Here is a 26,264-nt window from a genome sequence, read left to right on the forward strand (position 1 = left end):
TTCCTTAGTTCGAGCTTTTCTTTGCCTCATGTGGTTCAGTAGTAAATTGGATGTCTTTGGGTTTTGGACAGTTTGGTGGACGAAACAAGTAATGGGCTGTGGGAAAGTTTTACTGTTTTATAGACCGACCCCGCCCCAAAATCCTGAGATTACATTTATTTTTGATTGTGTACTTTTTGTACGTCGTTATCTTTACTCGACTATTTCCATTTTCTGCTACTTTCTACTCCGCTACATCTCGGATGGAAATATTGTACGTTTATTTTATAACTTTGCAGATTCAGATTAATAACACAATATTAACAACCAATAAATTCTGATGTCATTATACCACTAAGACTTTATTGATGGGGGGGGATTCACAAACTACCCAGCAAAGTAATAAATATAAAATATATATAAATAAATTAAAATTAGCCCCGCCTTTACCAGCTGCCACGTCAAATGCATCAATAATTATAATCCAATAATGTATATTATTCTGAAATGGGCCATTCTGCAGAACTAGTACTTCTACTTTAAGAATATTTTGATGCCAATACTTGCAGGACCTTTACTAGTATTTCTACACCGCAGTGCTGCTACTTTTGCTTCAGTCAAAGCTCTGAGTACTTCTTCCACCACTGCTAATGTGTCGGTTGTTTGTAAAAGAGCCTCACATCACAGGGATGCCAACATTTACTGAAGGTGTCGTCGCACTTCCGGGATGATCCACCTGACGAGCACGAGACATGACGTCATCTAGGTGTTAAACAGAGCAAAGCCAGAGCTGTGTAAAGTGCAGGCGGAGCGTTGTGAAGCTGCAGACACGGTTTAGGTGACTTTTTAAGTTTTATCTTGTCATGTTCGCTCATCTCCAGACAAACAGGCCGTGAACGCATCGCCGTGACGACTGAGCGATAAAAACAAGAGCTTTATTTATTTATTTATTTATTTATTCGTATCATCATTTTGCTTTTGACCTGGAGCTCGACTCTTCATGGAGTCTGCAGGTGAGATGAGTGGAATAAAAGTGAAAGTATCATGCAGAGATTTGTGTCTCGGAGGCTTAGAGGCTACTTCCTCTGTGGGAGAAATATCCACTGTGACTAAGTGCAGCTGAAAGCAACAAGTGCTTTGATTAATAAGATTAATTAGTCGAAAAAAATAATTGGCAGCTATTTGATAATCGTTTAAGTCGTTTTTCAAGCAAAATGAGCTTCACCTCAACCAACTACAACAGTGCATGTTTCTGCACTGAGTACTTTTAATACTTTAAGTACATTTTCCTGATTATACTTTTACTGAAGTAACACTTTCAATGCAGGACTTGTAACAGAGTAACAGTGTGGTATCAGTACTTCTACTAAAGTAAATAATCTGAATACTTCCTCCAACACTGATAATGTTTTAATTTTAGATCCATGATTTATCAGATTTTCTCACCTTACTGTCTGTAAATTTGAATAAAGTCTATAAAGCAAAACACCGTTTAAGGTTTGATCCCTTAAATGGCTTTGTTTTTCTATATAGGTTACTTATTAAAATGCTGTCGTTTAAACGTTTAAATGGGATTTATGTTTTTTTTTCATGGAGGATCTACTAATTAAGGGACTTAACATTAACATTATTAACAACCGCCTTTAAAATAAGATAAGGAGAAAAGACAGATTTTACATTATTATTTGATTCCAACCCTCATTTTGACTGCTTACATTTTAATGAAAAATGCACTGTTTACTCTCCTTTACTCACTTTTAATTAACTGATTTATGGTTCTCCTACTTTTCTATTTTATTTGCTCTGTTTTTATCCTCTTTGTATCTTTAGCTGGTCTAAAGTCTTTTATTTTATTTTCTTACATGTGAGTGAAATTATCTTAATCTCAAACCTCTTATTTCCCATTTTAGTGGTTTATTTAGAAACTAATTTAATTAAGGACTAAAACAGAAACTACCTTTGATTGTCAGTGGTCGCTTCTTGGACTCTGGATACATTTAATGGATCTTTTCACAGTAAAAAACAGTCATAACCCTGTAAACATGCACACAGGCACAATAAAAACCTTAATTACTAGAGACTCCATGAAGCAACCACGAATAAACACCTTTAAAAACCTGAATTATACCATTTGTAATGAATTCATCTTAATTTAATGGAGACATTTTTAAGGATAAGATGATGAGTCTTGTCAGTTCATTCAAATGGTGACGTTTTCAGAGGTGAGACTCAGAGATGTTTTCTGCCTCTCATTGGTCAGATGGTCAGCTGGGGCGGGGCGGCAGCAGTCAGAGGCGTTCCCCTCTCGACGTCATCATGAGCCAGATCCGCAGGAAACGCACGGCCTCAGACAGGAAGCCGCTGGGACGCTTCCTGTCCCGGACCTCAGACCGGACGGGGATCCCTGAGGACGGAGAGACGGAGGGCAGGGAGGAGAGAGGACAGAGCTCAGGTGTTGTTTCACAGCAGCATGTGAATTTAATGTCACTTTCTCAACTTTTCTCGTTTGGGTGGAGGCGGCCAGGTTCAAGTCTTGCATCCAAAATCCAACTGACTTTACGTTAGACCTTGAAGGGAGTGTTGAGTTTTATGTCAGTTCTTTCTAACGTGGTGATTATATTTTGATTTCATTATAGCAGGGCTCTCTGCTTCATACATGGTGCATATATTCCTTTAAGATGAACCTGGAGCTAAACTAGTTCCTGTAGTTGTGAGAAAAACAAGGTGGAAGAGGAAAAAAGAGGGCGATAGATCAGAGAGTTATATGAAATATGAATTTCTGTCTTCGTGTTTCTGTCCCTCCTCAACAGCTCAGCAAGAAGAGGACATTTTATACTAAAAAAGACTAACTATTGAGGACACTGTCTTAGACTCAGACCCCTGAAGCTTCATATTATCTTCAGCTGCATGTATTTTTTCACTGAACGAGGATAGTTGGATTTTCTATTACTCACATGAGAGTCGCGTTAGGAAGGGATCTCAAGATCTCAAGAGGAATGATATCGCATCCAATAACTTCTTCAATGTACATATGTGCATGTGAACCTGTCCTTTAACACCTGCCATGTTTATGATAATGGAAAGTTAAGATGACAAAAGAAAGAGGCGCAGAGAAATGAAGCGTCAGATGTGTGTTTGTGTTTCAGGTGTTGCCGAGGCGGCAGAGAGCGAGCGCGACGTCGGCTGGGGGCGAGTGTGTGTTTTCCTGCAGAGGTTGGGGAAGAAAGTCGACAGCAGGAGCCTCAACCTGGCTCACTGTGATCTCACTGCTACAGACCTGCTGGAGCTAGGTGGCTATGGTTACTCTGACTCTAATTTGTCAAAGATTGTTGAGTTTTGGTGTTTATATGAAATAATGATTTTCCAACCTGATAAGAAACAGTTATAGAGTCAACCCTCCTTATGTTTGGAAGCAGTCACATCCAAGTTTAGATTAAAGAAGAAGTATGTTTGGCTGAACAGCAGCCACTGTATGTATGTATGTATACAAGTATGGAATAATAGTAAAAAGTTAGTAAAAGAGTAGAGAAGAGACATAAAGTCAGTAATGTCAGTTACATCTACATTAGCCAAAGTTATCCACCATAAGCTACTGGTCATACAAGACCAAATCAGACTTTAGCAGCAACCCCCTGCGTGTATTGAACTGAATGAGGGTGTTTTTGAGGGTTGTGTAATTTCGTATTTCAAAAGTTACATAGTGTCACTTTAAGGCAGACACATTAAACCAGTGGCTCCCGACCGAGAGGTCAGGACTCCGATAAGGGGTCACGAGATAAATCTGAGAGGTTGCAAGACTATTAATCGGAGAGGAAACCAGAACAAACATATTTATGCTACACAAAATTATTTATTATTTTCCCTGTGAAGTACCGGATGATTTTACTTCTTCAGGACTGCAAAAATGATTAAAATAAAACAAAAGAATCACCGTTGTTTCGTGTCGTCTGACCGTGTCTAGAGTCAGAGTGTTGCCTCTGCCTCCCCGACCGCTCGCTCTCCAGGAACTCCGTGGCTTTTGCATGTGTTTTTGGTCTCGACACGATGGATCAAAGCCACGAAAAAATAAAGAAAAAAGAGAGTGCACACCACGCCTACTTTCACACCTGACCTATCACTGCGTAAAGTGGGTGTGATTGTCTGTTTCGGAAAGTTAGAGCCCTCAGTTCCACAGTGAGAAAAGGTTGTTTCAGATGTCAGACGGTCCGACGAGCACTTAGTTTGAAGCAGACGGAGGCCTTCGTGCTACAGGGGATGTAAGGTGACATTGCTGTGTTTTTAAGGGGTCACAAGCCAAAAGGTTGGGAATGACTGCATCACAGAAGACATTTTGACTTGTCATTGTAGGAAAGTCACAGGTTTAGGCTGAAAGCTCCAGCTTCCACGTCTGTTGACAGCATCGTCTGCCCTCCTCTTCCTCTTCCTCTTCTCGCCCCCTCAGCGACGTTGCTCCACTTTCTCCCCCAGCTGGAGGAGGTGGACGTCTCCTGGAACGAGCTGCTTGGCGGATGTCTGAAAGCGCTGACCTCTCACCTCCAGCATGTGGGCGGGATCAGAGAGCTGAGGCTCTGCAGCTGTAGGCTGAACGCTGATGACGTCACTGCTCTGGGTGGGGTCATTATTATTTCTGTTTTGATTTTAAAAGTCAGTTTATTCTATTAGAAGCCAGAGCTTGTGAATGTTCTTTTTACAGTCAAGCGTCAAAGCAAATTCTCATTTTTCTTGACATTGTTTTCTCTCAGTCACTCAGAAGGAAATGTTTTGGAAACAGCAACTGTTTTAATAATTGTTTGAGTCATTTTCCCAACACAAAATACCAAACGTGACCGAGTTCCAGCTTCTTAATTGTAAGGACTCACCGCTTGTCTTTCGTATGTGATAGAAAACTAGATATCTTTTGGACTGTTGGTCAGACATATCAAGCACTATGAAGACATAACCTTTTACTTTAGGAACTACTAACTACTTTACTTTTTGTGTAGAACAAACAATTAATCGATTGATTGAGACAATCATCAGCAAATTAATCAAAAATGTTTGTTAGTTGCAGTCCTAATCTTGATATTGTGCTTTATGCTAACCAGCTTGTGTCTTAGTGACTACAGCTCCTACAAGGCTTTGAAGTGTACCAATGGCTAAGACTCATGGGATATGTTGTTTTTGAATGCTAACAGGACGAAAGAAACCTTCCATAATGAAATCAAGCGAGTTACATAAAACATTCAGTCAATTAATCGATTAATCGACTGAAAATTAATGTACAGATATTTTGTGAATTTTTCATTTAAGTTTGTCAAGAAAAATATTTCCAATGTCTGAAATGTGAGGATTTGCTGGTTTTTCTCGTCTTACGTCAGAATAAAGTAAATATCTTTGGGTTTTAGACATTTGGTCTAAACAGGGGGCTTCGGCTCTCTTTGGTGAAATCAATAAATGAATAGATTATATTGCAAGTAAACTACAAACAGTCAGTGGTTTGTGTGTTTGTGTAGGTGAAGCTCTCGGCTGCGTCCCTCTCTTGGAGATCCTCGATTTGTCCTGGAACGGTGGCGTCGGGGGCGGCGCTTTGCAAGGCCTGCTGGGTAAACTTCAACCACCCCTGAGAGAGCTCCACCTGGTGGCCTGCCAGCTCACTGCAGCTGATGCTACTGTACTGGGTACTGACTTTAACTTATATATACTTTCATAAGGAAGGAAACGTTGGGAGATAAGGCAACCTCCCTTATATACTTCTATTTTAGATACCCTACATTTCCCATAATGCCACTGGAGAACACACACAGAACATGTTATATTCATGAAGACTTTATTATATCCTCCGCTCTGTGTGTTGTGTATAACATATGTCCTGTGTCTGTCCCTCTCAGGAGGAATGATGTCTGCTCTCCCCAGACTCGGTGTGTTGGACGTCTCCTGTAATCCTCAGCTCACACAGGAAGTTGATGGCGGCGGCTTCAGAGAGCTGGCCTCCTCTCTCTCTCACGCTGCCTCCCTCACCACACTTCGACTACAGGCCTGCGGTCTGACGACGGACAGCCTCGATGCTCTCAGTAGGAGATCTACTGTTTTCTGTCAATATACATGTACATGACAGGCGGTTTGGTTTACGTTGACGCAGGTATCCTGAGGTAAAGATGATGGCGGTTTAAGTTTCTGTAGGTTGAGCTCTTTGCTGTGTTCAGGGTGGCCCAGTTTCCGTCTCTCTTTTCAACAGGTATCTATCCATTTAGGCCACACCCATTTCTGTCTAAACACTTCTTCAATGTATTTGGATGATCCTAAAGAAGTTATTCTTTTTTTGGATATTCCAAACACTTTTCCTACAACTGCTCGCCAAATTCTTGTAGCCGTGGCCTGTTAGATATAAATTGCTGTATTTCCTCCATGCATCATGCAGCTGAAATTAAATTTGGATTAAACATGCTCGTATCAACTCTGACAGATTCGAGAAAATTTGACGGCATTTCGCCTGAAGGTACCACTATAGCAACGTGATAACTTTAAATGGCCATAACTCCGAAGTCTTGTGTCTGAATAACTTTAAACTTTGCATATTTACATTAGATCATTACTGGTTAAAAAAAAAAAAAATACATCAAGACTAGACGGTGTAGTCCCTCATTCGTCCAGGAGTTTTCCATCGTAGAAAAGGTTTCAGTCGACATCAAGACAAGCAAATTCTGGTTTATGATTTTGTTATCGCCACTGTCTTGCAGGTGGTTCGCTCCGCTGCCTCCCCTCAGTGCGAGAGTTGGACCTGTCCTGTAACAAAAGTCTGGCTGGAGGACTGAACCGCCTCACCCTCCACCTGACTCACCTCGCACACCTGGAGAGCCTTGACCTGCACCTGTGCTGTCTCACACACACCGACCTGGAAGCCCTGAGTGAGTGTGTGTGTGTGTGTGTGTGTGTGTGTGTGTAAACACTGTGAATCTCAAACCTCAGATCAGCAGGTACCTGCATGAGTCATGTGACTCCTTGTCTCCAGTCCAGGTGCTTCCCTCTCTGACAGCGCTGACGGAGCTCGACGTGTCGTCCAATAAGGATGCAGGGGGCGTGGTCCACCCGCTGGTCTCCGCCCTCCCTCTGACACAGATGAGGCGTCTGCCGCTCAACAGCTGCAGCCTGAACAAGGAGTCCTTTACTGCTTTCGGTACGCACATACTACTACTGATACTGCTAGAGCTAGTACTACAACTGCTACCACTACTGAAACTGGTACTTCAACTACTACAAGTACTAATACTGCAGGGGTATTAGTATAAAAATGTATTTAAACTATTAAAGTACTCGGTATTTAGACAAATGGCCCCTGTGATTGTTATATTGTTATACATTATACTATTGGATTATTATTACTGATGCATTTATGTGTAAATTGTATTTTACTGTTGTAGTTGGTCAAGATGGAGCTAATTTTAGCTACTGTTGAGTAGTTTATAACAAATATTATATATAGTATAGCAAATAATGTAGTAAAAAGTACAGTATTTCCTCCTGAAATGGGAATACTCAAGTACTAGTACCTATAATTGAAGCACACATTTTTATTTTTTTCTAATGCATACCTGGTAGACAGGTGTGTAGGAAAATGAAATCATGCCTGATGAGTTGTTTGAGTTAGATGCCTGATGAGGGTCTGTGATCAAAATGTTGCATTACAATAAACTTTCACATCACTTTATTTTTCTAAATACTGAAAGAAAGGTCTGTTGTGTGTATGCGACTCAGGCTGCTCTTCATTTAGTCTGAATTAGCAGCTTAATTGTGATTCAAGCAAACATGAGTAAAAATGTGGCTTTTGTGCATTGAGTCTGGTGTAGTATCAAACTGTGAAGGTTCAAGTAGGTTATGTACTGTATCTCAGATGTCCTCGCTGATTTTGTGTGTGTGTGTCAGCTCTTGCCGTGCCGTACCTGCGCAGTGTGGATGTTTCCTGGTGTAAAGTTGTTGGCGGTCGTTTAGCGCTGCTCCTGGACGCTTTGCAGCCGTCAGTCATCCTGGAGCTCCGCCTCAGCAGCTGTGACCTCACCACTGATGACCTGCGTCACCTAGGTAAGCAAGGTGTTTTATATCAAATATATATAAAAAATACATTTATATAGATTTAGTTGCATTTAAGTTAAATAAAAGCTTTTTTAATAGGCCTTTTATTCCCCAGAAGACATTCTGACATATCACAGTAGGAAAAGTTGCAAATCATAAAATTCATGACGGCTGAATTCCATTTAGCTGCTTCAGTTTCAGGGTCCCGGGGCCAGTTTCACACAGACTTCAGATAGACGTCTAAGTGTATCTTCACTACAGGAAACGTTTGCCTTCTTCCCAACAGGTTACTGTGATCTCTTAAAAACTCTTTCCCTTCTCATCATTTGCTCCCCAACATTGTTTGTTAGCAAACCATTAGCATGTTAGCATACGAGCCCCAGTTTCCTCTTTTTTTTCGTCATTTGGTGCCACTGGTCAGCAGGTGTCACTGATCGTTACCATGGCAACACTGGTCAGCAGGCGACACTGATCGTTACCATGACAACACTGGTCAGCAGGTATCACTGATTGTTACCATAGAAACACTGGTCAGCAGGTGTCACTGGTCGTTACCATGGCAACACTGGTCAGCAGGTGTATCTGATTTCTTGTCAGATGAAAACCTTGCATCATAATTTTTAGGATTTTTTATAGACAGAAGAAAGGAAATAGGAAAAGAAAGAAAGGTTAAAGTAAATTAAGTAAGTAAACGTTTTAAAATTACTAAGGTAAAAAAATTTTACCTGACGACAACAGCAATAAAGTAAAGTAAATACAGCCATCAGATAAATGTAGTGGAGTAAAAAGTACAATATTTCCACATGTTGTGGAGGAAAAGTAGAAAGTCCTCCAACCAGGATCTCTAAACTGTACTGAAGCGATGCGTCCCACCTGATTAATTCTGCTTCATTATTGTTGATCAGCTATCATTGATCGGTCCTCCATCTTTGTCCTGTGCAGCTGCTGTGTGCAGGCGTGGCTTTCTGTCCTCTCTGCGGGTGTTGGATCTGTCCTACAACGGCTCGGTAGGTGATGACGGCTGGTCCGCCCTGTTTGCAGCAGGAGGCCTGGGCTCGCTGGAGGACGTCGACCTCAGCCTACGACCTTCGACCTCTGCTCCCTGCTCCGCCTGGCTGCCGGCGCTGCTCCCTGCTCTGCCTCGACTACCTGCGCTCACTCGCCTGGCGGTGCGGCGGTGGACGATCGGCTCTCAGGACAGACAGCAGCTGAACCACCGCCTGAGGAAGAGGAGCGTCCTGCTGGAGTGGGATCCACCAAATACGGAAGCAGCAGCATCATCATCATTTAAGGCGACCAATCAGGAGAGCCCAGAGGAGAGTTGTCCTGAGGAGTAGGTGCTGCTTATCTGATATCATATGTCACTAATGAAGGACACCTGAACTAAAAAAACATTACGAGCACTCATTTATTGCACTCTGAGATTTAAACAAACACGTGACTGTGGCTTTTAACAGTCGCATATAGTTTTCTAATATTGTGATCATCAGTTTTTTAAAAATACGGAGCACGATAACACACATTGTAGACTTGATAAGGGTCTCTTCTCAGGTCTAGAAATATGTTTGGTGTTTTCTAGAGCTTGAACAACAACACATAAATGTAACTAAGGGAGAAATTCTTGGTTGGTCTTGATAAATATTGTAATTAAAATACGTTTTACTGAGTTATGGTACCGATTTCATCTCACCTGATATCTTTTGTTGTTTTTAGCTGTAGATTGATTATGGCCTAATTCATATTCAGGTTGCCCAACTAATGTTAAAAAACAGTTTTCACTAAAATTAACTAAAATCCTCACATTTTGTTAAAAAAAAAAAAAAAAAGAATGTGGCAGAAATTAACAAATATTTAAATATGTTACAGATATCGATATGTAAGATATGCAATTTTCAAGATCAAGAATAAACTTTTAAACAATGGAAATGGACATTTTAACTTTTCACTTTTTAACAATTATATAACAACTGGGTTTCTTTTCTTTCGGTTTCCGTGAACTTACAGCTGAACTGAGTGTACGGATTGAAAACTTGGCCTCTGCATTCTTCTATGAGCTCATTTCATTAGTTTTATAAAATATGTGATAAACTCAGATGCACTTGTGGAATATTTGGACGGTCTAACATGCAATTTTTGCACTCTGCATTTAAATGTAAATAAGATAGGATGTACATTTTGGATGCACCTTGAATTAAAACAAATCTCACAGGCAACAGTTTATTGTTCAGAAGGCTCATTTTAACACCACAAGTTGGAGAGATCATGGCTTCTTTCTTTTGGCATATTTGCATTGTTTTATTTTGTTCTGTTAACACGTGTATGCATTTTATTCAAGGCTCTTTTTAAGCCAATATTTAAGTCTGTTGGGATGCTGGTGGGTGTGAGGAGGTTATTGAGAGCCTAGCAGGACTGCAGGGGAACAAGTAGCTGACTCTCAACGTGTGGAGGAAAGGTGGAGTCGGGGCTGGCAGCGTGGATTGGTAACGGGTCTGCTGCAGTGTTGGAGGTGGTAGGTGTGTCTGTACCAGAGCTGTTTGTCCTGTAATAGTGTCTCCTCAAACTGTGGAAGACCTCAGCGAGAAACACCTGACCGTCCACCTCGTACGCGCTGACATCTGTCTGCTCCGGAGGCAGGCGGCCGCTGGAGATCAGCTCTCTGAAAGCCTGAGGGGGGAGCAGGAGTGAATTATAGTTTCAAGTAATGTTATACACATAAAATATGAGGAAGACAGTGTACCTGTTATAGCTCGGACAGGTGACAGGATGTGTGTGTTACCTGACAGACAGGCTCCTCCAGGTGGTTTCCCCAGATGTAGATGTGGTTCAGAGTTGTGCTCTCCGTCATCGCCTGAGCCAAAGCCAGCAGACCCTGCGTCTTGATGTTGTTACTGGTGACAGACAGCCTGACGGACAGACAGAGACGGAGTTTGTATGGCTGATGTAAATACTTCCAGCTGCCCCAGAGGAGTCTGATTTTCATAATCATTCAGTAATCTAAAGCAGTGTAAAATAAGTAAAATACTGGATACTTTCTCCTCTTCAGACCTCTAAAAAATCTCTAACCAGTTTTAAACAAAAGCTAACTGAAGTTTTTATTAAAAAATGTTCTTACTACAATGCATAATTAATTGTGTCATAAACTTTCATTCTTTCATTTAACCCCTGCTGTTGGTGTGTGGATATTAGCTCTTATTCTGTACCACTTGTAATGTATTGTTTTGTATTTTATTATATGTATGTAACTGACGTGCACTCGACACGTAACTTTGCTAACCTTCTTGGCCAGGTCACGAATGAAAAAGCGATTTAATCTCAACTGGTTTTTACCTGGTTAAATAAATAAATAAATAAAAATACTCTCTCCTCTTCAGACCTCTAAAAAAAGACCACCAAGACGGCCCAAAGTACAACACTTCTTAAAAACAAGAGCGCGTTGGAGAAAATGTGCCTCTAGCCAGAAGGTGGAACGTCCCTTTAACTTCTTAAAGGGATGATGTTTGTCCGAGTGTGTTGGACTGACTCTCTCAGGGCGCAGCCTGGCCAGGCGACGGCCTCGCTCAGGTACGCAGCACCGTCATCTTCAATCCGATTGGACGACAGATCTATGATCTCCAGAGTCGGGTTCTGCTTCAGCACCTTGGCCAGTTGACGCACGCCGTCACGAGTCACACGGTTACTGCAGGCAACAAAGACATGATCAAGAGGAAGTACAGAAGACAGTGAGAGTAATGGATTCTGTAACTCCATCTATCCAGAGGATCAGAAGGACTTTAAGAATGAAACAAAACCTCCAGCCGGTCACAGTCAACTTGATGTAGAGTATGTTTTTTCCCTACCAGCGCAGGTCCAGGTAGCGCAGGCTGCGGTTGAGCCGCAGGCCTTCAGTCAGCCTCTCCATCCCGGTGTCGGTCATACCCATCTTCCCCAGGTGGAGCTCCACCAGGCTGCTGTTCACCGCCAGCATCTCCGAGAAGTGCACCGCCCACTCCTCCTGAGAGACAGACAGAGCTTCAGGTTAGCGTCACACATCCGTCTGCTGATGTATACTGGGACAGAAGCTACTCAAGATTTATTTTCTTAATTTGGTCTGTGTAATACCTGGTGGCTGAAGAGCAGTGGCCGGCTGATATTGACGGAGCGAAGAGTCTTGTTGCTTTTCAACACGATGGCAAACGCTATCACACTCTGAGTGGCCTGCAGGGACAGAGGCGGAGAAACTGGCTTCTGATTGTATGTTTGAAATGCTGCTGGCAAAACAGCCTGACCCCAACATTATGAATGTAAAATCAAAGGAATTACTTTTGTATTTTTAAAAAATATTAATATAATATAAGGATTATTAGTTATCACAAAAAATGTACTAATCACCCTGATGTTTTACAAACTAAAAAGTAAAGACATCTCTGCAATTTCACCAACCAACATGATGAACAGTACTGTGTGTGTGTGTGTGTGTGTGTGTGTGTGTGTGTGTGTTTACCAGGTCGCAGTCAGCCAGCTCCATCTCCTTCAGGGTGTTGTTCACCTGCAGCATGCTGGCCAGGTGCATGGCTCCTCTGTTCTTGATCTTATTGCCTGACAGTCTGAGAGAGAGCAAGGTGCTGTTACGCTGCAGAGAGAGAAAGAGAGGGATATCATTACTTTCTGACATTTAAAATCTTAAGGCAGAGGTGAAAAGTAACAAAGTAGTTACTGTTAACAAACCTCCCGTTCAGACTCAAAACAACAGTGAATGTATCCGCTAACAGGTGGTGTTTGTGTATCACAGCCGGATGTACCTCCTTCCTCTGAGCCTCTGAGCTCCATTGTTGTCCAGAAACTATTTAAAACACATCAGTGAGCCGCTCTGTTGCACTGGGCGACATGTTCCTTCATCACCGTGAACACACACACTGTAGTTTATTCTGACTCAGTCCCACACACACCGTCCTGCTGCCCCAAACACTCACTACAGCACCACATGTGGATTAATCTGTCGCTGAAAATAGTCCCCAACAAATGCACCATTTCCTCCTGTTAGTTTTGATTAAAAACTACTGTTTTAGGAAATTACTGAACCTTTTTAAAAAATTAAACATATTTGTAAGCTGTTTTTAAAGATTTACAGCTTCAGTAGGGACCAATGGGCTTGGAGCTGAGAGCCACAGACAGGAAGTCAGAAAGTGTTGAGAGACGGACTAACATGTTGTTGGTTTTGGTGTTTTCTGTGGATTTTTCTTTACAAGAAGTAAAAGTAAGCAGAAAAGATGCCTATAAATAGTAGGGGTGTGTGTGTGTGTGTGTGTGTGTGAGGGATAGATATGAACCTGCAGGCTCTTGGCGAGAACTTCAGCTCCGTCTGTCTGGATGTCGTTGAACATCAGATCCAGAGAGAGCAGAGCTGAGCTGGCCTCCTGCTCAGAGAAAACAGAAAGATAAACTTAAATTACAACTGGAACATAAATAATATGAAATACGACCAATAAAAAAGAAAATAAACACCATATGGAGTAAAGAGAACATGTTTTTTCTTCGTCTTTTAACATCAACCTGTCCAGGGACTGCACATGTAAACATAATGCATATGTCGTCAATTAAAAATATCCCCCAATACCTGCTTACCTGTAAAAGGTGAGCTAGGTGTCCAACCCCTTCATCTGTTATGTTATTGTACCTGACATCAAGACCTGTTGATGCAAAAAAAAAAGTTTTAAATTGTTATAAAATGTCCTAGTTAAGGTGTTCACCTCAACCTGAACGCTCACCTGTCACACACTCGTTGTTAATCAGACATTTTGAGAGAGCAAGAACGTCTTTGTCATCAAGTCGCTGAACGCGTCTCAGTTGGTTGTTTCCTGTCAGTTTTAAGGCGACATTCCTGCCAAACACACAACAACAAAACTTAATCTTCATGATCAAACACATGTGCTGCCTTCAGGTGTACTGCATTAGGTCTGAAGTCTTTGTTGCACACACCTACCACTGCACATTAGATTTACATGCCTTTGGATGGAAATAATACAATTACATTAAAAAAGTTGATAAACAGCTGCTGTGGTTTTATTTTCTAAATTAAGTACTCCAGACAAAAGGTAACTGCAGGCATGTGACCCATGTTTTTGGTAATTTATTTGCCTATAAGTCCTTGCATGGAAACCTAAACTAAACTAAAAGAAAAAGATAGCAGTAGCATAATAGCAGTAGGCTAGTAGTAGCAGTTTACTGTTGTAGTTGGTCGAAGTGGAGCTAATTTTAACTACTTTATGTAGTTTTGTTTATCTTAATTTGTAACAATGCAACATATTTTATATTTAGTTGATCATGTTTTGTAAGTAAAATCTTTATCAGCAAAGTAACTGTAAACTATAGCTGCCAAATACATGTAGTGGAGTAAAAAGTACAATATTCACCCCTGAAATGTAGAAGTATGAGGTAAACACTCAAGTAAAGTAGGCTACAAAAAGCTCAAAATTGTAGCTGCATTTTTCTGTTAATATTCGGTTATTTTCTAAGTAAAATGTTGAATGCAGGAGTTTTACTTGTAATTTTATGTAATTTTTAAACTGTGATGTTGGATCCCCACTGCCATCGAAAATCCCAACATCAGTCAGCAGCACCTGAAGGCAACATTAGCTCCGAAAGCTAAGCTAAAACAGTATGCTATTAGCTAAAATGTTACATTTTAGTCGCTTGAGTTTACATTTAGCCACTTACTCCGCCACCGTCGTCTTCTCTAAAACTTGTAAGATGTGTGGATTTATTTTTATGTGATGTTCTGCGCAGACAGCAGCGTAAAACTCTGAAATATTTTCGCTAGCCATCGTTACGCCCGCAGTAGAGTTTGAGTTGCTATGGCAACAGGCGAGGACGGTATGGCGTGGCGCGAAGGACAAAAGAGAGAAATAAACCTCAAAGAAAACTTCAACAGGAGATAATTACAACTTTCCAACACAATAAAAAATAATTTTGACTATATTGTCAATTTTTATATTTTGATGGCTACATTTTATGTTCATAAACGCCAATTTGCAGCCATTTATTTTAGAAATCCTAAAATCTTGCATTTCTCATTACTAGTGGTGGAACTGAACTAAGTACATTTACTCCAGTACTAAGTACAAATTCGAGGTACTTTACTTGAGTATTTCCATTTTATGCAACTTTATACTTCTACTCCACTACATCTCAGAGGCAAATATTGTACTTTTTAATCCACTGCATTTGTCTGACAGCTTTAGTTACTTTACAGATTACAGTTTTTCATCCCCTTCCTGTCCAGTGAAAACCTCCAAATGTGATGATGTTTGAATGTTTGTGATGAACTCAAGTTTTTCCTTTATGTGCTGAGAAAACTCTCCTCCTTCCGACGTAAAGGATCTGAATACTTCTTCCTCCACTGATTATTACTGTCTCAAAACACAGAATTAACTCATGTAAACCCCAAATGTATTTATTTTTTAAAATATATTTACTCTTTGTGCCTATTTATCTATTTTTTAAATGTTGTTTGTTAAAATGTACACTGTGTTTTGTTGTAATTCCTGGTTTCATGTAATGTCAACCTCTCTTATCTGTTATCTCTTGTATGCTGTATTTAATATTTTGGCACCAAAGTTTAAAAAAATAAATAAATTGCCACTGCCATGCTGAAACTGAACGTACGTATAAAACATTTCTTGCATTATTACTTGACTCTCAACATGCAGACACATCTTGAACATCTTTTACTTCAGCTGGTGTAAGTAAAGATGTTCAATTACATTTAAACCATCATCTTCAGAAGCTTTTTACATTTATTTTTTACTAAATATGAGTGGTTTTAAACAGAAATAAACGTGCCAAATGATTCTGTTTTGAAACAAAAGACAGCGTGCAGAGAACCCACTGACGTAAAATAAATACAGGTAGATACTGAAAGAAATGTTATTAGCAATGATATCTCTCAACATTGTACCTGCAACGGTCACTGAGACAAGCACATCCGATTGTCCCTTTTTGTCTTTAATTTTATTTTCCCGTTGTACAGTTTTTATACAGTCGTGAACTTGTATATGTAATTCACATTTCTGTACAAATAATGCAGAAGTTTTTTTTCCAAAGTAAAAAATAAAGAAAGACAAAAAAAAGAAGAAGCATGAAACAAACAAACAAAAAAAACAGCGACTTTCAAGTTGATAAAAATACTGTATGTGATGTAGTTTTCGAACTTGAAGCACAGACATTAATGCTAAGACCTTAAACAGCTGCTTTAAAAAATAAAACAAACTATATTACACTGGAACTAAATCCTTAGTTTGCATTTACAGGGTTATGTTGTTCACATTAATAAAGCCACCATCACATGTCAAACACTGTGAAACATGTTTGATAAATTAAATCATATCTCATGGTGATAACGAGGCTCATTATCTATTCATACAATGCAAGAGTTGTACTGGCTGTCCCATTCCACTTTTTACGTCAACATTCAGGTGCGATAAACCTTTGTTCACATTGATTATTCATGTTGTTAGTCAATACCTAACCTCACATCAGCAGCGGGACAAAAAAAAAAAAAAAAAGTTCCTGCTGTGAGATTGCTGTTTGAGTATGACTGCTGACAATTTTATGCACCGGGGATGCTGTAGCGCTAAAACGTTTAGTCTGCAGCCCACCATAAATGTATATAACTGACAGCCGAAACAGCAGATTTTAAGACATTGACAAGAATCTGTATTTAAAGTGGATCCGTCACGTCTGGCAGACACCCGATCCTCTCATTAGTGTCAGTATTGGCACCAGTGCGCTCGATCAGTGCGTCCCTAATGAAGATTTAGTAACTTAGACCAACGTCAGACACGACAAGCCAACGACTGCTGTTTATCTACCTCACTGTTGACACAACTCTGATGTTTGAATGGATGCTGCAAGAGAAATCCGCAGAGGGAATTCTGCACGCAGGTTGTAGCGGCCTCGAAATGTGTGTTTGGCCGACGAGAATCACTTCCTACAGCAAACTCCACCCCGAAAGCTCCTGGGCCATCGAAAAAGTACAACCTGAGGGGCCGGGAACTACGGCTGAGGAAGTAAAATTTTTAATTCCTGCAGTGGAAAAGGGTTAAATATGTTCAGCTTCTGATATTTCTGGTTTCCCAAACTCGCTTTCCATCTTGTTCTCTGCTTGGGAACAACAACTCCAAATCCTTTCTGTTTAAATTTGCGAGCCCGCTTTCCCTCTTGCGTTGTTGTCACAGGCAGCCATGACTCAAGTGAACAGGAGACAGGAAATCAGTTAAAGGATCGTTCGAGTTTTTTTTGTTTTTTAACACGATATTTTCTACGAGTAATAACATTCTACTAACTCAAAATAACAGAAACATCACTTTAATTAAGTTTGACGAGGCAAAAAAAAACACGAGCAGCCACACAATCAGACAGCTTGTAAACAAACCAATAGTTTATCCTCCAACTTTATTTGGAGGTCAAACTGAAAGCGAGTGCACATGAAATGTTGGTATTAATCCCTCGTTGCAACGGAAAACTGTGCACACAACTATGGTAGGTCAAAGCTGAATCAGTGACGGATGTTTTCAACGGAAACTTTGGTTGATAATTTTAACTTTCACCTTCGTTTTCTCTTCCAAATAAGTTTGTCTGACCTGGAGGTTCGTTGGCTTGTTTACAGCTCGTCTCATCATCTGACTGGATTGATCTCAGCTATTAACGTAGTTAGTACAATGTTATTATTAATGAGATAAATAATGGATAAAACTATGAAATTAAGACCCGAATTGTAGTATAACAGAATTATCTTTCACTTACAGACGACCAAATGTCCATTAAAGTCTACTTTATGGGGCTATAAGCCTGAATGTGAGTGCCGACTGTGGTTTGTATGTTAAAAGGTGAAAATGTTCCACCAGAGCGACACCGGTGCGGCTCGGGCCTCACTGCTGAGGAGGGTTGTGTTCGGCGTTGTCCACCGTCCTGATGATGACGATCTGCTCCAGGCTCGGGGCGGGCGAGGGCGGCGGCCGCAGCTGCTCCACCAGAGCGTGGAGGGTGTCCGAGTTGATGGTCTGCTCCTGGTCGGGTTCGAAGGTCACCTGGTCGGTGGTGGCGACGGGGGGTTGAGCGGGCTCCGCCTTAAAGTCGTGGATGATGCTTTCGGTGGTAGCGGTGTCAGCAGTGGCGGCGGCTGTGGATGGCGCCGTGGCTTTGGGGTTGGGGGTGGCTGGTTCGGGGTTGGGTGGCTCGCCTTCGGGGATGGAAACCATACCTTTGTTTTCCTGTGAGAGTTTGCTCTGGACAAAGGCCACAGGATGACTGGAAGCCAGGAGGACTACTGCTCACACACACACACACACACACACACACACACACACACACACACACAAAAACAACAAAGTTATCAAACATGTGGGAAACTGAACATGAAATGTACTTCCATTTCCGTTAGGTTCTTGTGCTGACGAACACAAGAAGAGGTAACATCGATATAACTAAAACAGTAAAACCAGCGTTTAATCTGCCTGCTTGAGGTTGCCAAAATCTAAATAATCACACAAAACCCCTATAAAAAGATTTCTGATAAAAATTACAACCCAGCTACATTTGTCTCATATGTTACTCATAATACACATAATAGTGTTTAATCTGCTAAAGCCTACTCAGAGCCAAAAAACAATGTTAACTGGTGTTTTCAAAGAAAGAAAAACACATTTGGGAAGCACTGCATTACACAAGGGTACAGTCAAAGGTGTAAATACGCTCCATGCAAGACTTCACCTCACTTCACACCAAAACTTTTACATTATTGGGAAAGACTGAATCACATTTAAAACACACAATTCCATTGATTGTGGTGACCGATGTTTCTGGTGCTGTATCCATTACTGTACAATGATTTAAAAAAGTTCATAGCTTTCCCAGAACCCCACACACACACACACAGAGACACATAGCTCACCTGCTCTGGCTCTCTCCTTGTGTTGTCGCACTTCGTCAGCGTGAGCCTTCTCCTGGTGTTTGATCATGTTCTTCACGCTGGCGAACCTGTTTCCGCACAGCAGACACTGCACACCGGTGTTCCCCTCTGCACACACAGACAGCAATGCTACTTTCATCTTTCCTGATCACCGAGGAGCAACTTTGTGGATGAACATTCAGAGAAAGGTTTCTGAGACGTCGTACAGCGAGAAATGCCGTCACCAAGTCGCTTTCTTGCAGAAATTCGGCCACATCTGAACGTCAGATGGTCATTAGTCTTTAGCCAAAAGTAAATTACTACTGGCATCATGTTATTTTAAAACGAACGGTTCTGTTTCACAAGGATTTGATTCCCTGTATTCACATGTCCCCTGGTCTCCACCACTGTTATTTGAAAAACTACCGCAATAAACATCTCAACAATAATGCTTATACTGTAAAAGTTAATGACATTTTTATATTGATTTTTGATTCCCAATACTTTATCAGAGCTCGCTATCAGAGCCTCTGACCCTGCAAAGCAAAGCGACACGTAAACAGTTAAGAGCCGGTTCCCTTCAGCTCGGTTCTGGCCAACATCTAAAAAGTTAAAAAGGTCACACCAGATTTTCTCTTGAGAGGAATTTCAGCTTAAAGGTCTTTGCAGGCACTGAATCTCCTCCTCACTACGGCCTCAATATTTATTTGGCACCTCCACTGAATATTTCATAATTAAAAATCAAATAAAATAAAAGTTTTACTAGTTTTAGACAGTTTTTTTTTGGACAAAGTTCTTGTACATTTAACATCTGAGAACTTTCACTTCTCTTTGTTAAATGAGAAAAAGAGTTTTGTAGATGTTTGTATTCTTTAAAGTGAGGTATCGAAGAAAGTATCAGCGGCACAGAGGCTCAGGTACTGTATCAAAAAACAAACTTACTTCCAGCTGATCTCCTTACTCTAACACGCTTAACCAAAAATAAGCACATCCAATTCAAAATATGTTGGAAATTACAGCCCCGATATTTCTGCATCCACTGGGTAACAAGCAGCAAGTTGGTAACCAAAAACAGGATATGAATTAACTGTCTGTTAGGAAACGGCTCTTTGAGTATATTGTTCTTATTGTGAGTATCTTCTCAGTTCTGCGTTGTACTGCAAACCAAACTCCTCTTCACTGGCTTTAAATTCAAAACAGTCGGACGTGGGATCAGGGAAACTCACCCGGGTGAAGTCGTCGCATGTGTTTCTTCAGTTCGGAAGACGTCACAAAACTCGCGTCACACTGCGTTTGTGAACATTTGTACGGAGTCTCGCCTGAAATACAAACACATGCGCAACATATTCAGGAGTGTGACGGAACAGCTGCTTTGAGCCAAAAGCAACAAGTTTTGGCTGCTAAATGTCTCAATCAAACCAATCTGAAGTTCAATCCCCTGATTCGCTCTTCGCAGGATTAATAAACGTGGGGGAAACACTCTCACCTGTGTGTTTCCGTGCGTGTGCGATGAGAGAAGAGGAGACAGAGAACGACATGCCGCACAGATCGCACTGGTACGGTTTCTCTCCGGTGTGTCGTCGCTTGTGATAGGTCAGCGTGCTGGACTGAGCGAACGCCTGACCACAGATGTCACAGACGTACGGTTTTTCCCCGCTGTGCAGTCTGTAGAGAACACACACACACACACACGCTAAGTCACGGGTGCTCTTCGAGACATCGGATGTGTCCGTACAATACATGTGACTCCCAACACAGAGTTACAATTTGCAGATAAATGCTAAAATAAAAAAGGAACAATAAAGTGAAAATGGGATACAACAACTTTTAACGGTTATTAGTGTTTATTACTTATAGACTGGAAACAGGGGGAAACATAAAAAAGGAAATACTTTGGGAAGTACGCTTATTCAATTTCTTGCTGAGCGTTAGATGAGAAGATCAATACAACTCTCTGCAGTAAATATAAAGTTGGAGCCAGTCGCTGGTTAGCTTAGCTTAGCATAAAGACTGGAAACAGGGGGAAACAGCTAGCCTAGCTCTGTGCAAAAGTAACAGAATCAGCCCACCAGCACCTCTAAAGCTCAAGTTGCATCTTGTTTGTTTAATCTGTATGTATGTGTGTGGCCTATTTCTTGGCCAGGACCAGTTTCCAGGCAACCAGCGGAGACTCCAGGATGTTTTAGAAGAATAACACACTAATCTCGCTAATAAGGCTATTTCTGTCCTTCACTTTCTAAACAGAGCTGCTGCTGTTGTGCATATAATGATACCCAAAGCAGTGGACGTACCTGATGTGTATTTTATAGTTGGACGAGGTAGCGAACTTGAAACCGCAGCGCTCACAGGTGTAAGGCTTCTCCTCTCCGTGGTGCATTCGGCGGTGAGCAACCAGCTGACACTTCTGAGCAAAACACTTGTCACAGTCGGAGCAACTGAACGGCTTCTCGCCTGCAACAAACACCAGAGAGACAGAGAGAAAGTTCAGCCAAACCGGTACAAACAGTGATCTCATCCTAAAATAATCCAGAAATTGATTAATAGATGATGACTTCTAAAGCTATGTTCATGAAACTCAGTGATGAAACTATTCGTCAACTAATAGATTTAGTTAACTGACAGATAATCAGCTAATGGTTTAAATCATTTATCAAGAAAAAAATGCCAAAAAAATATGTTGTTCCACCTTCTGAAATGTGAGGATTTGGTGCTTTTCTCAGTTTAATATCATCGTCAACTGATGTTGGTCAGACAAAACATTTCAACACGCAACCTTTGGCTCTGGGACATTTTTCACTATTTTCTGAAGATGAATTGACTGGTCTAAAAAAAAAAAAATAAAATAAAAAATAAGCCACAGATGAACCAATAATGAAAATAATCATTAGTTGATTTAATCCCTGGTGTTGTTCCTTCTGCAGCACCACTGTACCAGTGAAGAAACACCTTTTAGCCAATTCCACTCTAATTCATGTCAGAATGGGTGATTTATGAGTCCTAACTCAGCTCACCTGTGTGTATACGCAGGTGTGTTTTCAGCTGGGTAGCTTGTCTGAAGTTTTTAGAGCAGAAGATGCAGACAAATGGCTTCAGCCCCTTGTGGATCTTCTCGTGTCTGTGCAGGCTGCTGGCATCTTTAAACAGTTTGTTGCACTCGGTGCACGACAGCGACAGCTCGTTCATTTCTGACGGATCCTGTTCCCCAACCTCACCCTCCTCTTCCTCCACCAGGTCATCATCTGTCCCCGCCCAGTTGCTCTCCTCTCCTTCCTCCTCGGCCCTCCTCCTGCCTCGCCCCCTGCCTCTCCCTCTGCCTCTCCCCCGGCCTCGTCCCCTCCGTCCCTCTCCGCCGCTCAGTCGAGGTTTCTTGGCCGGAGTGTCGTCCTCCAGCGAGGGGCTCCAGTCTGCAGAGGTGTCCCCGAAGTCCTTCACACTCGTGTCAGAATCTTCCAGAACTTCACCCATCCCACCACCTCTCCCTCTCCCCCTCCCCCTGCCTCTCCCCCTGCCTCTCCCCCTCCCCCTGCTGCCCTGGGTTTTGGGGGTGCCGTCAGCCGAGCCGCTCGGCTCCATCTGCTCGCCACTGAAACTCTTCGGCCTTCTGCCTCTCTTCCTTCCCTGTCCTCTTCCAACACTCTTTGGAGTAGTGGGGGTGTACTCTTCGTCGCTTTTGTCTCCCTCTTCCTCATCTAAACCTTTGGCCTCATCACCCTGCTCCTTGCCTTCCTTCCCCTCCTCCTGCCACTCCCCAGAAACGGAAACGATAGACAGGGGAACTGGTGAGCTGGGGCTGCCAGGAGAGGCCGGACTGGGAGGAGAGAGACCGGCTTCTTTATCCGCCTCCGACTGGGACGTTTCGCTCGGCTCGGACCAGTGAGGGATTTCCTCCAGATACTTTGTGGCCTCAGACATTCCCAGGAACACAGCCGCCCGACGCACAGCTGCCTGTCTGGTACTGAAACCATGAAAACCAACATTTTGTTCGTGAAGTTAGTTGAAAAATGACTTAGTTTAATATTAATTCTCTTTATATTCTGTATTCGATGCAGTTTTACCTGCTGACGTTCATCTGTCCAGTGTAGATAAACTCCAAAAGCTTCTCCAGAGCGTACCGGCTGACCTTATCAGGGTCCAAGGTCGTGACCTCTTGACCCTTTTCAGCCTGGGAGGAGAAGTACTTGCTGAACGCAGCCAGGATGTTGCGGTGGGCTCTGAACTCCACGTCTCTCACCATTATGGTTACGTCACACAAAAAGTCCATCTCCCGCTGCTGATGTAAGCGCTGCAAGAGCAGCTTCCCATGATTGGTGACATGAGCCATCTCTGCTGCTGGTTAACAACATATGAGACGGTCAGCATTAAACTTCAGTTTAAATTTACATAAAAGAAATACGCCAAGTTATATTTTCTCTCGTACTGTGAATCTTTTTAACGCAACTTTGCACGTCACACGTCAGCCTTTTAACTGTTAACTACAAGACATTTGCTGTATGGTTTTGGTATTTTTGTGACGGTTTTTAATACATTAGGTCGATTTGAATACATGTGTACTAACCAACACCTGAGAACCTGCCGCTCTTACATGGTCAAAGACAAATTGATTTTATTTTAAGTTACCGTTGCTCAATAGACAGAGCACTGCCAGTTAATGACTGAGAAGTTCACTAAGAAGTTCACTTTTCATATTGAAAAGTCTACCAAATTACATGTGTTGATAAGAATAAATGAATGTAAGTCAACTAAACCACTCTTATTTCTTTTTCTAACACCAAAAAGTTAAATTTTGTTTAACTGAAGGTGAAAAATCAAAAGAATTAACAACTGTTAATGCGCTACAAACTGTGTTACAAACGTTAAGTGTCCCTGACTAAAAAGGATAAAGTTGGCATTATTCAATTTTTCAACAAATCTGATGAAATGACCAAAACCCAACAGTGTGTTAGTCCGTCTCTCAACACTTCCTGACCTCTCAGCTCCAAGCCTATTGGTTCCTACTGAAAATATAAACCTTTAAAAAAAAAAAAAAAAAAAAAACACCTCACAAATATGGTTTAAAAAATGCTCAGTAATTTCCTTAAACAACTGGCCACAGTATTTAGCAATCATTTCTCAACCAGGAGTGCATTTGTTGGTGGCTGATTAATAAACACTTGATGTGTTTTTAATCATTTCTGGACAACAGTTGATCTTTATGGCACAGAGGCAGAAGATATATCAGACCTGATAACAAGAAAATATAGATTATCACAAGACTTCTCCTTTGAGTCTCCAAATACTTCATTTAAGAGCATTTAATACCTGTTCAGGCCTTGAATTAAACCAACATGACTGGATACATTTAAGCACATACATAGTGTGTGTATATTAACTTCCTCACTCACCTGGTGAAAATCCAATGTCAGAGCTAGAAAACACAAACAGAACATTAAAAAGTCAATTTAAATAATGCAAAAAATGGCTTTAAGGCACAGGAAAAAAAAATTGTGCTGGAATTGTAAACATTTATAATAAAAGTACTAACTTACTCCCAGTAGTGTGTCTGCTTCACCTCCTCTTTAACTTAAGGTTAGATTGTAGATTTCTCTGTTGGAGATAGTCATGAATGAAAAAGAGAGTACTGGGGCGCGTAGAAAGACAATCCATGTCTAAATGGCCATTTACCATCAATATAAACATTTATCAACAGATATAATTCTCTGAATCAGCAGCCTTGACAGGTGAGATGAAGCAGTTTTGGAAAATAAAAGCTCCCGCCTGCTTCCTGAGCAGGCCTTACGTCCATGCTAATGCTAACAGCAGTGTCGTAGATAGGTTACAATGACTTCTGCTGGCGGTTAGTCGTTTCACATAGATTTATGAATACTTTGCGTACTGCACAAGCCAACTCGGAGCGATATTAGTTCTTAAGAGTTTCACCAGAGTGGATACTTTATGAAGCTAAAGCTAACTGTTTTTGTAGTGGTAAAAAGCGCGGAAAACATTGTGCTCTTATTTCGAAGGTTTGACGGTATGTACCGGCGGTGTCGGCTTAAGTTGGCACAAAATGTTAGAAACGCTTATTTCGACAACACTCTGTGCAAACACGTCGTCAGTTATAGTAAATTGTTAGCGTAAATGCACTACTTTAATCCAGCGCAAAGTAAATAAAAGCAGAAAAGTACCTTCTAATGTGCGCGATCTCCAGCCATTATCCCGTGACGTCGGTGGTTCTCGCGAGATGTCGCCGTCCCGCAAAGATACTATGTTCGGTCAAGATGAACACCTCCACGCCGAGACAACGGACGAGAGTTAGGTAGGATTAAAATTGCAAATATAAAGGATCAATAACAAAAAGAAGCAGTAGGCTCCATGTACACACACACAGTGGTGGAGGAAGTATTCAGATACTTTAATTAAGTAAAAGTACTACTACCACAATGTAAAAACACTGAAAATGTTATGTTATGTAAAAGTATGATAAGGAAAATGTACTTAAAGTATTAAAAGTAAAAGTACTCAAAGCCTTGGACTGTTATATATTATATCATTCGATTATTATTACTCAGGCATTAATGTTAAACAGGATGTTGCTGTAATTGTTGAAGTGGAGCTCATTTTGAACTGTTTTGTATCGGACTGCAGCTGATGATTGTTTTCATTCCAGGAGAAAAGTCTCATAAGAGAAAGAAGAGTTCAACACTCTTTAAACTTTGAGAAACAAGACTTTATTCACTTTTTCATTTGCAGAAATCTTCAAAACGTTTGCTGAAATAGAATTTACTGGTGCAAGTTATAGAAGATATTAAGATAGAAGTACTGGGTGTATAAAAAGTAAAAACCTGCAATAATTTTTTTTTTCCATTTAATTTAATTATTTGTATAACCATCGCTTATCTTGACACAGACATACAAGCAGGGAGTTAGTTGCATGTCTTTACATTTACAGCAAATGTTGGAAACTTTACATTGTACTAAAATAGATAAGAGACAATTCTGGAAACTGTTCATAAACTCAGATGTGACAGGTTTCAAGGTCAAAATACAGTACAGTTTACAGATAAAGGCAATCAGTTTAAGTTATTAAGTCAAGTTATAAAGATACAAGCAGCATACTGTGTTATCAGTTTAACATACAGCATTATTCCAGTCAACGAGCACAACGACAGGCACAAAGTAGTTTTGAGGTCTCACAGAGAGGCATGACAACAACAGCTCAACAAATGGACCTTATTAAAGGAATCATATTGTTGTCTGTATGGTGCTGCGGACTGATCTGAACACACAGATTGTTCGTTTTTTTTTTCAGTTAATTAGTACTATGACAGAAATAAATAAG

At 41.1% G+C, this 26,264-nt stretch overlaps 4 protein-coding genes and 1 long non-coding RNA gene across 12 annotated transcripts in view; 2 read left to right on the forward strand and 3 right to left on the reverse strand.

Annotated features, from left to right (window-relative positions):
- Window positions 1–26,264, forward strand: part of LOC122866379 (hemicentin-2-like) — a 480,239-nt gene that overhangs the window by 436,987 nt on the left and 16,988 nt on the right. The gene's annotated exons all lie outside the window — the stretch shown is intronic.
- lrrc31 (leucine rich repeat containing 31) lies at window positions 781–9,955 on the forward strand. 2 transcript variants are annotated; one of them, XM_044176014.1, is made up of 10 exons: window positions 781–992; window positions 2,240–2,431; window positions 3,126–3,269; window positions 4,421–4,588; window positions 5,472–5,636; window positions 5,847–6,029; window positions 6,696–6,863; window positions 6,968–7,132; window positions 7,879–8,034; window positions 8,968–9,955. In XM_044176014.1, the coding sequence occupies exons 1-10, from the start codon at window positions 980–982 to the stop codon at window positions 9,360–9,362; spliced, it is 1,749 nt and encodes a 582-aa protein (XP_044031949.1). In that variant the 5' UTR covers window positions 781–979; the 3' UTR covers window positions 9,363–9,955. The 2 variants fall into 2 exon arrangements, with proteins under 2 accessions (XP_044031949.1, XP_044031948.1); XM_044176013.1 differs by lacking the exon at window positions 781–992 and having other exon boundaries at window positions 2,132–2,431.
- On the reverse strand, window positions 2,248–9,023 carry LOC122866412. Its single transcript, XR_006375691.1, has 5 exons — window positions 8,899–9,023; window positions 8,543–8,630; window positions 7,896–8,030; window positions 6,937–7,104; window positions 2,248–2,383 (listed from the first exon to the last, which is right to left on the reverse strand). It is a non-coding gene; the product is annotated as an uncharacterized LOC122866412 (long non-coding RNA).
- On the reverse strand, window positions 10,229–14,874 carry lrrc34 (leucine rich repeat containing 34). Its single transcript, XM_044176028.1, has 10 exons — window positions 14,719–14,874; window positions 13,770–13,882; window positions 13,627–13,691; window positions 13,332–13,418; window positions 12,506–12,634; window positions 12,124–12,219; window positions 11,862–12,016; window positions 11,546–11,701; window positions 10,802–10,928; window positions 10,229–10,689 (listed from the first exon to the last, which is right to left on the reverse strand). Exons 1-10 carry the CDS (start codon window positions 14,823–14,825, stop codon window positions 10,426–10,428), a joined length of 1,299 nt encoding a protein of 432 aa, XP_044031963.1. The 5' UTR covers window positions 14,826–14,874; the 3' UTR covers window positions 10,229–10,425.
- On the reverse strand, window positions 15,993–25,243 carry mynn (myoneurin). Of its 7 annotated transcripts, none has more exons than XM_044176005.1 (10): window positions 25,111–25,243; window positions 24,475–24,532; window positions 24,331–24,353; window positions 23,005–23,275; window positions 21,961–22,904; window positions 21,241–21,400; window positions 20,436–20,614; window positions 20,176–20,268; window positions 18,953–19,078; window positions 15,993–18,328 (listed from the first exon to the last, which is right to left on the reverse strand). In XM_044176005.1, exons 4-10 carry the CDS (start codon window positions 23,268–23,270, stop codon window positions 17,931–17,933), a joined length of 2,166 nt encoding a protein of 721 aa, XP_044031940.1. In that variant the 5' UTR covers window positions 23,271–23,275; window positions 24,331–24,353; window positions 24,475–24,532; window positions 25,111–25,243; the 3' UTR covers window positions 15,993–17,930. The 7 variants fall into 7 exon arrangements, with proteins under 7 accessions (XP_044031940.1, XP_044031938.1, XP_044031944.1 ...); XM_044176003.1 differs by having other exon boundaries at window positions 23,005–23,278; XM_044176009.1 differs by having other exon boundaries at window positions 24,471–24,532.

Source organism: Siniperca chuatsi, linkage group LG19 (assembly GCF_020085105.1).
Source record: "Siniperca chuatsi isolate FFG_IHB_CAS linkage group LG19, ASM2008510v1, whole genome shotgun sequence".
NCBI lineage: Eukaryota > Metazoa > Chordata > Actinopteri > Centrarchiformes > Sinipercidae > Siniperca > Siniperca chuatsi.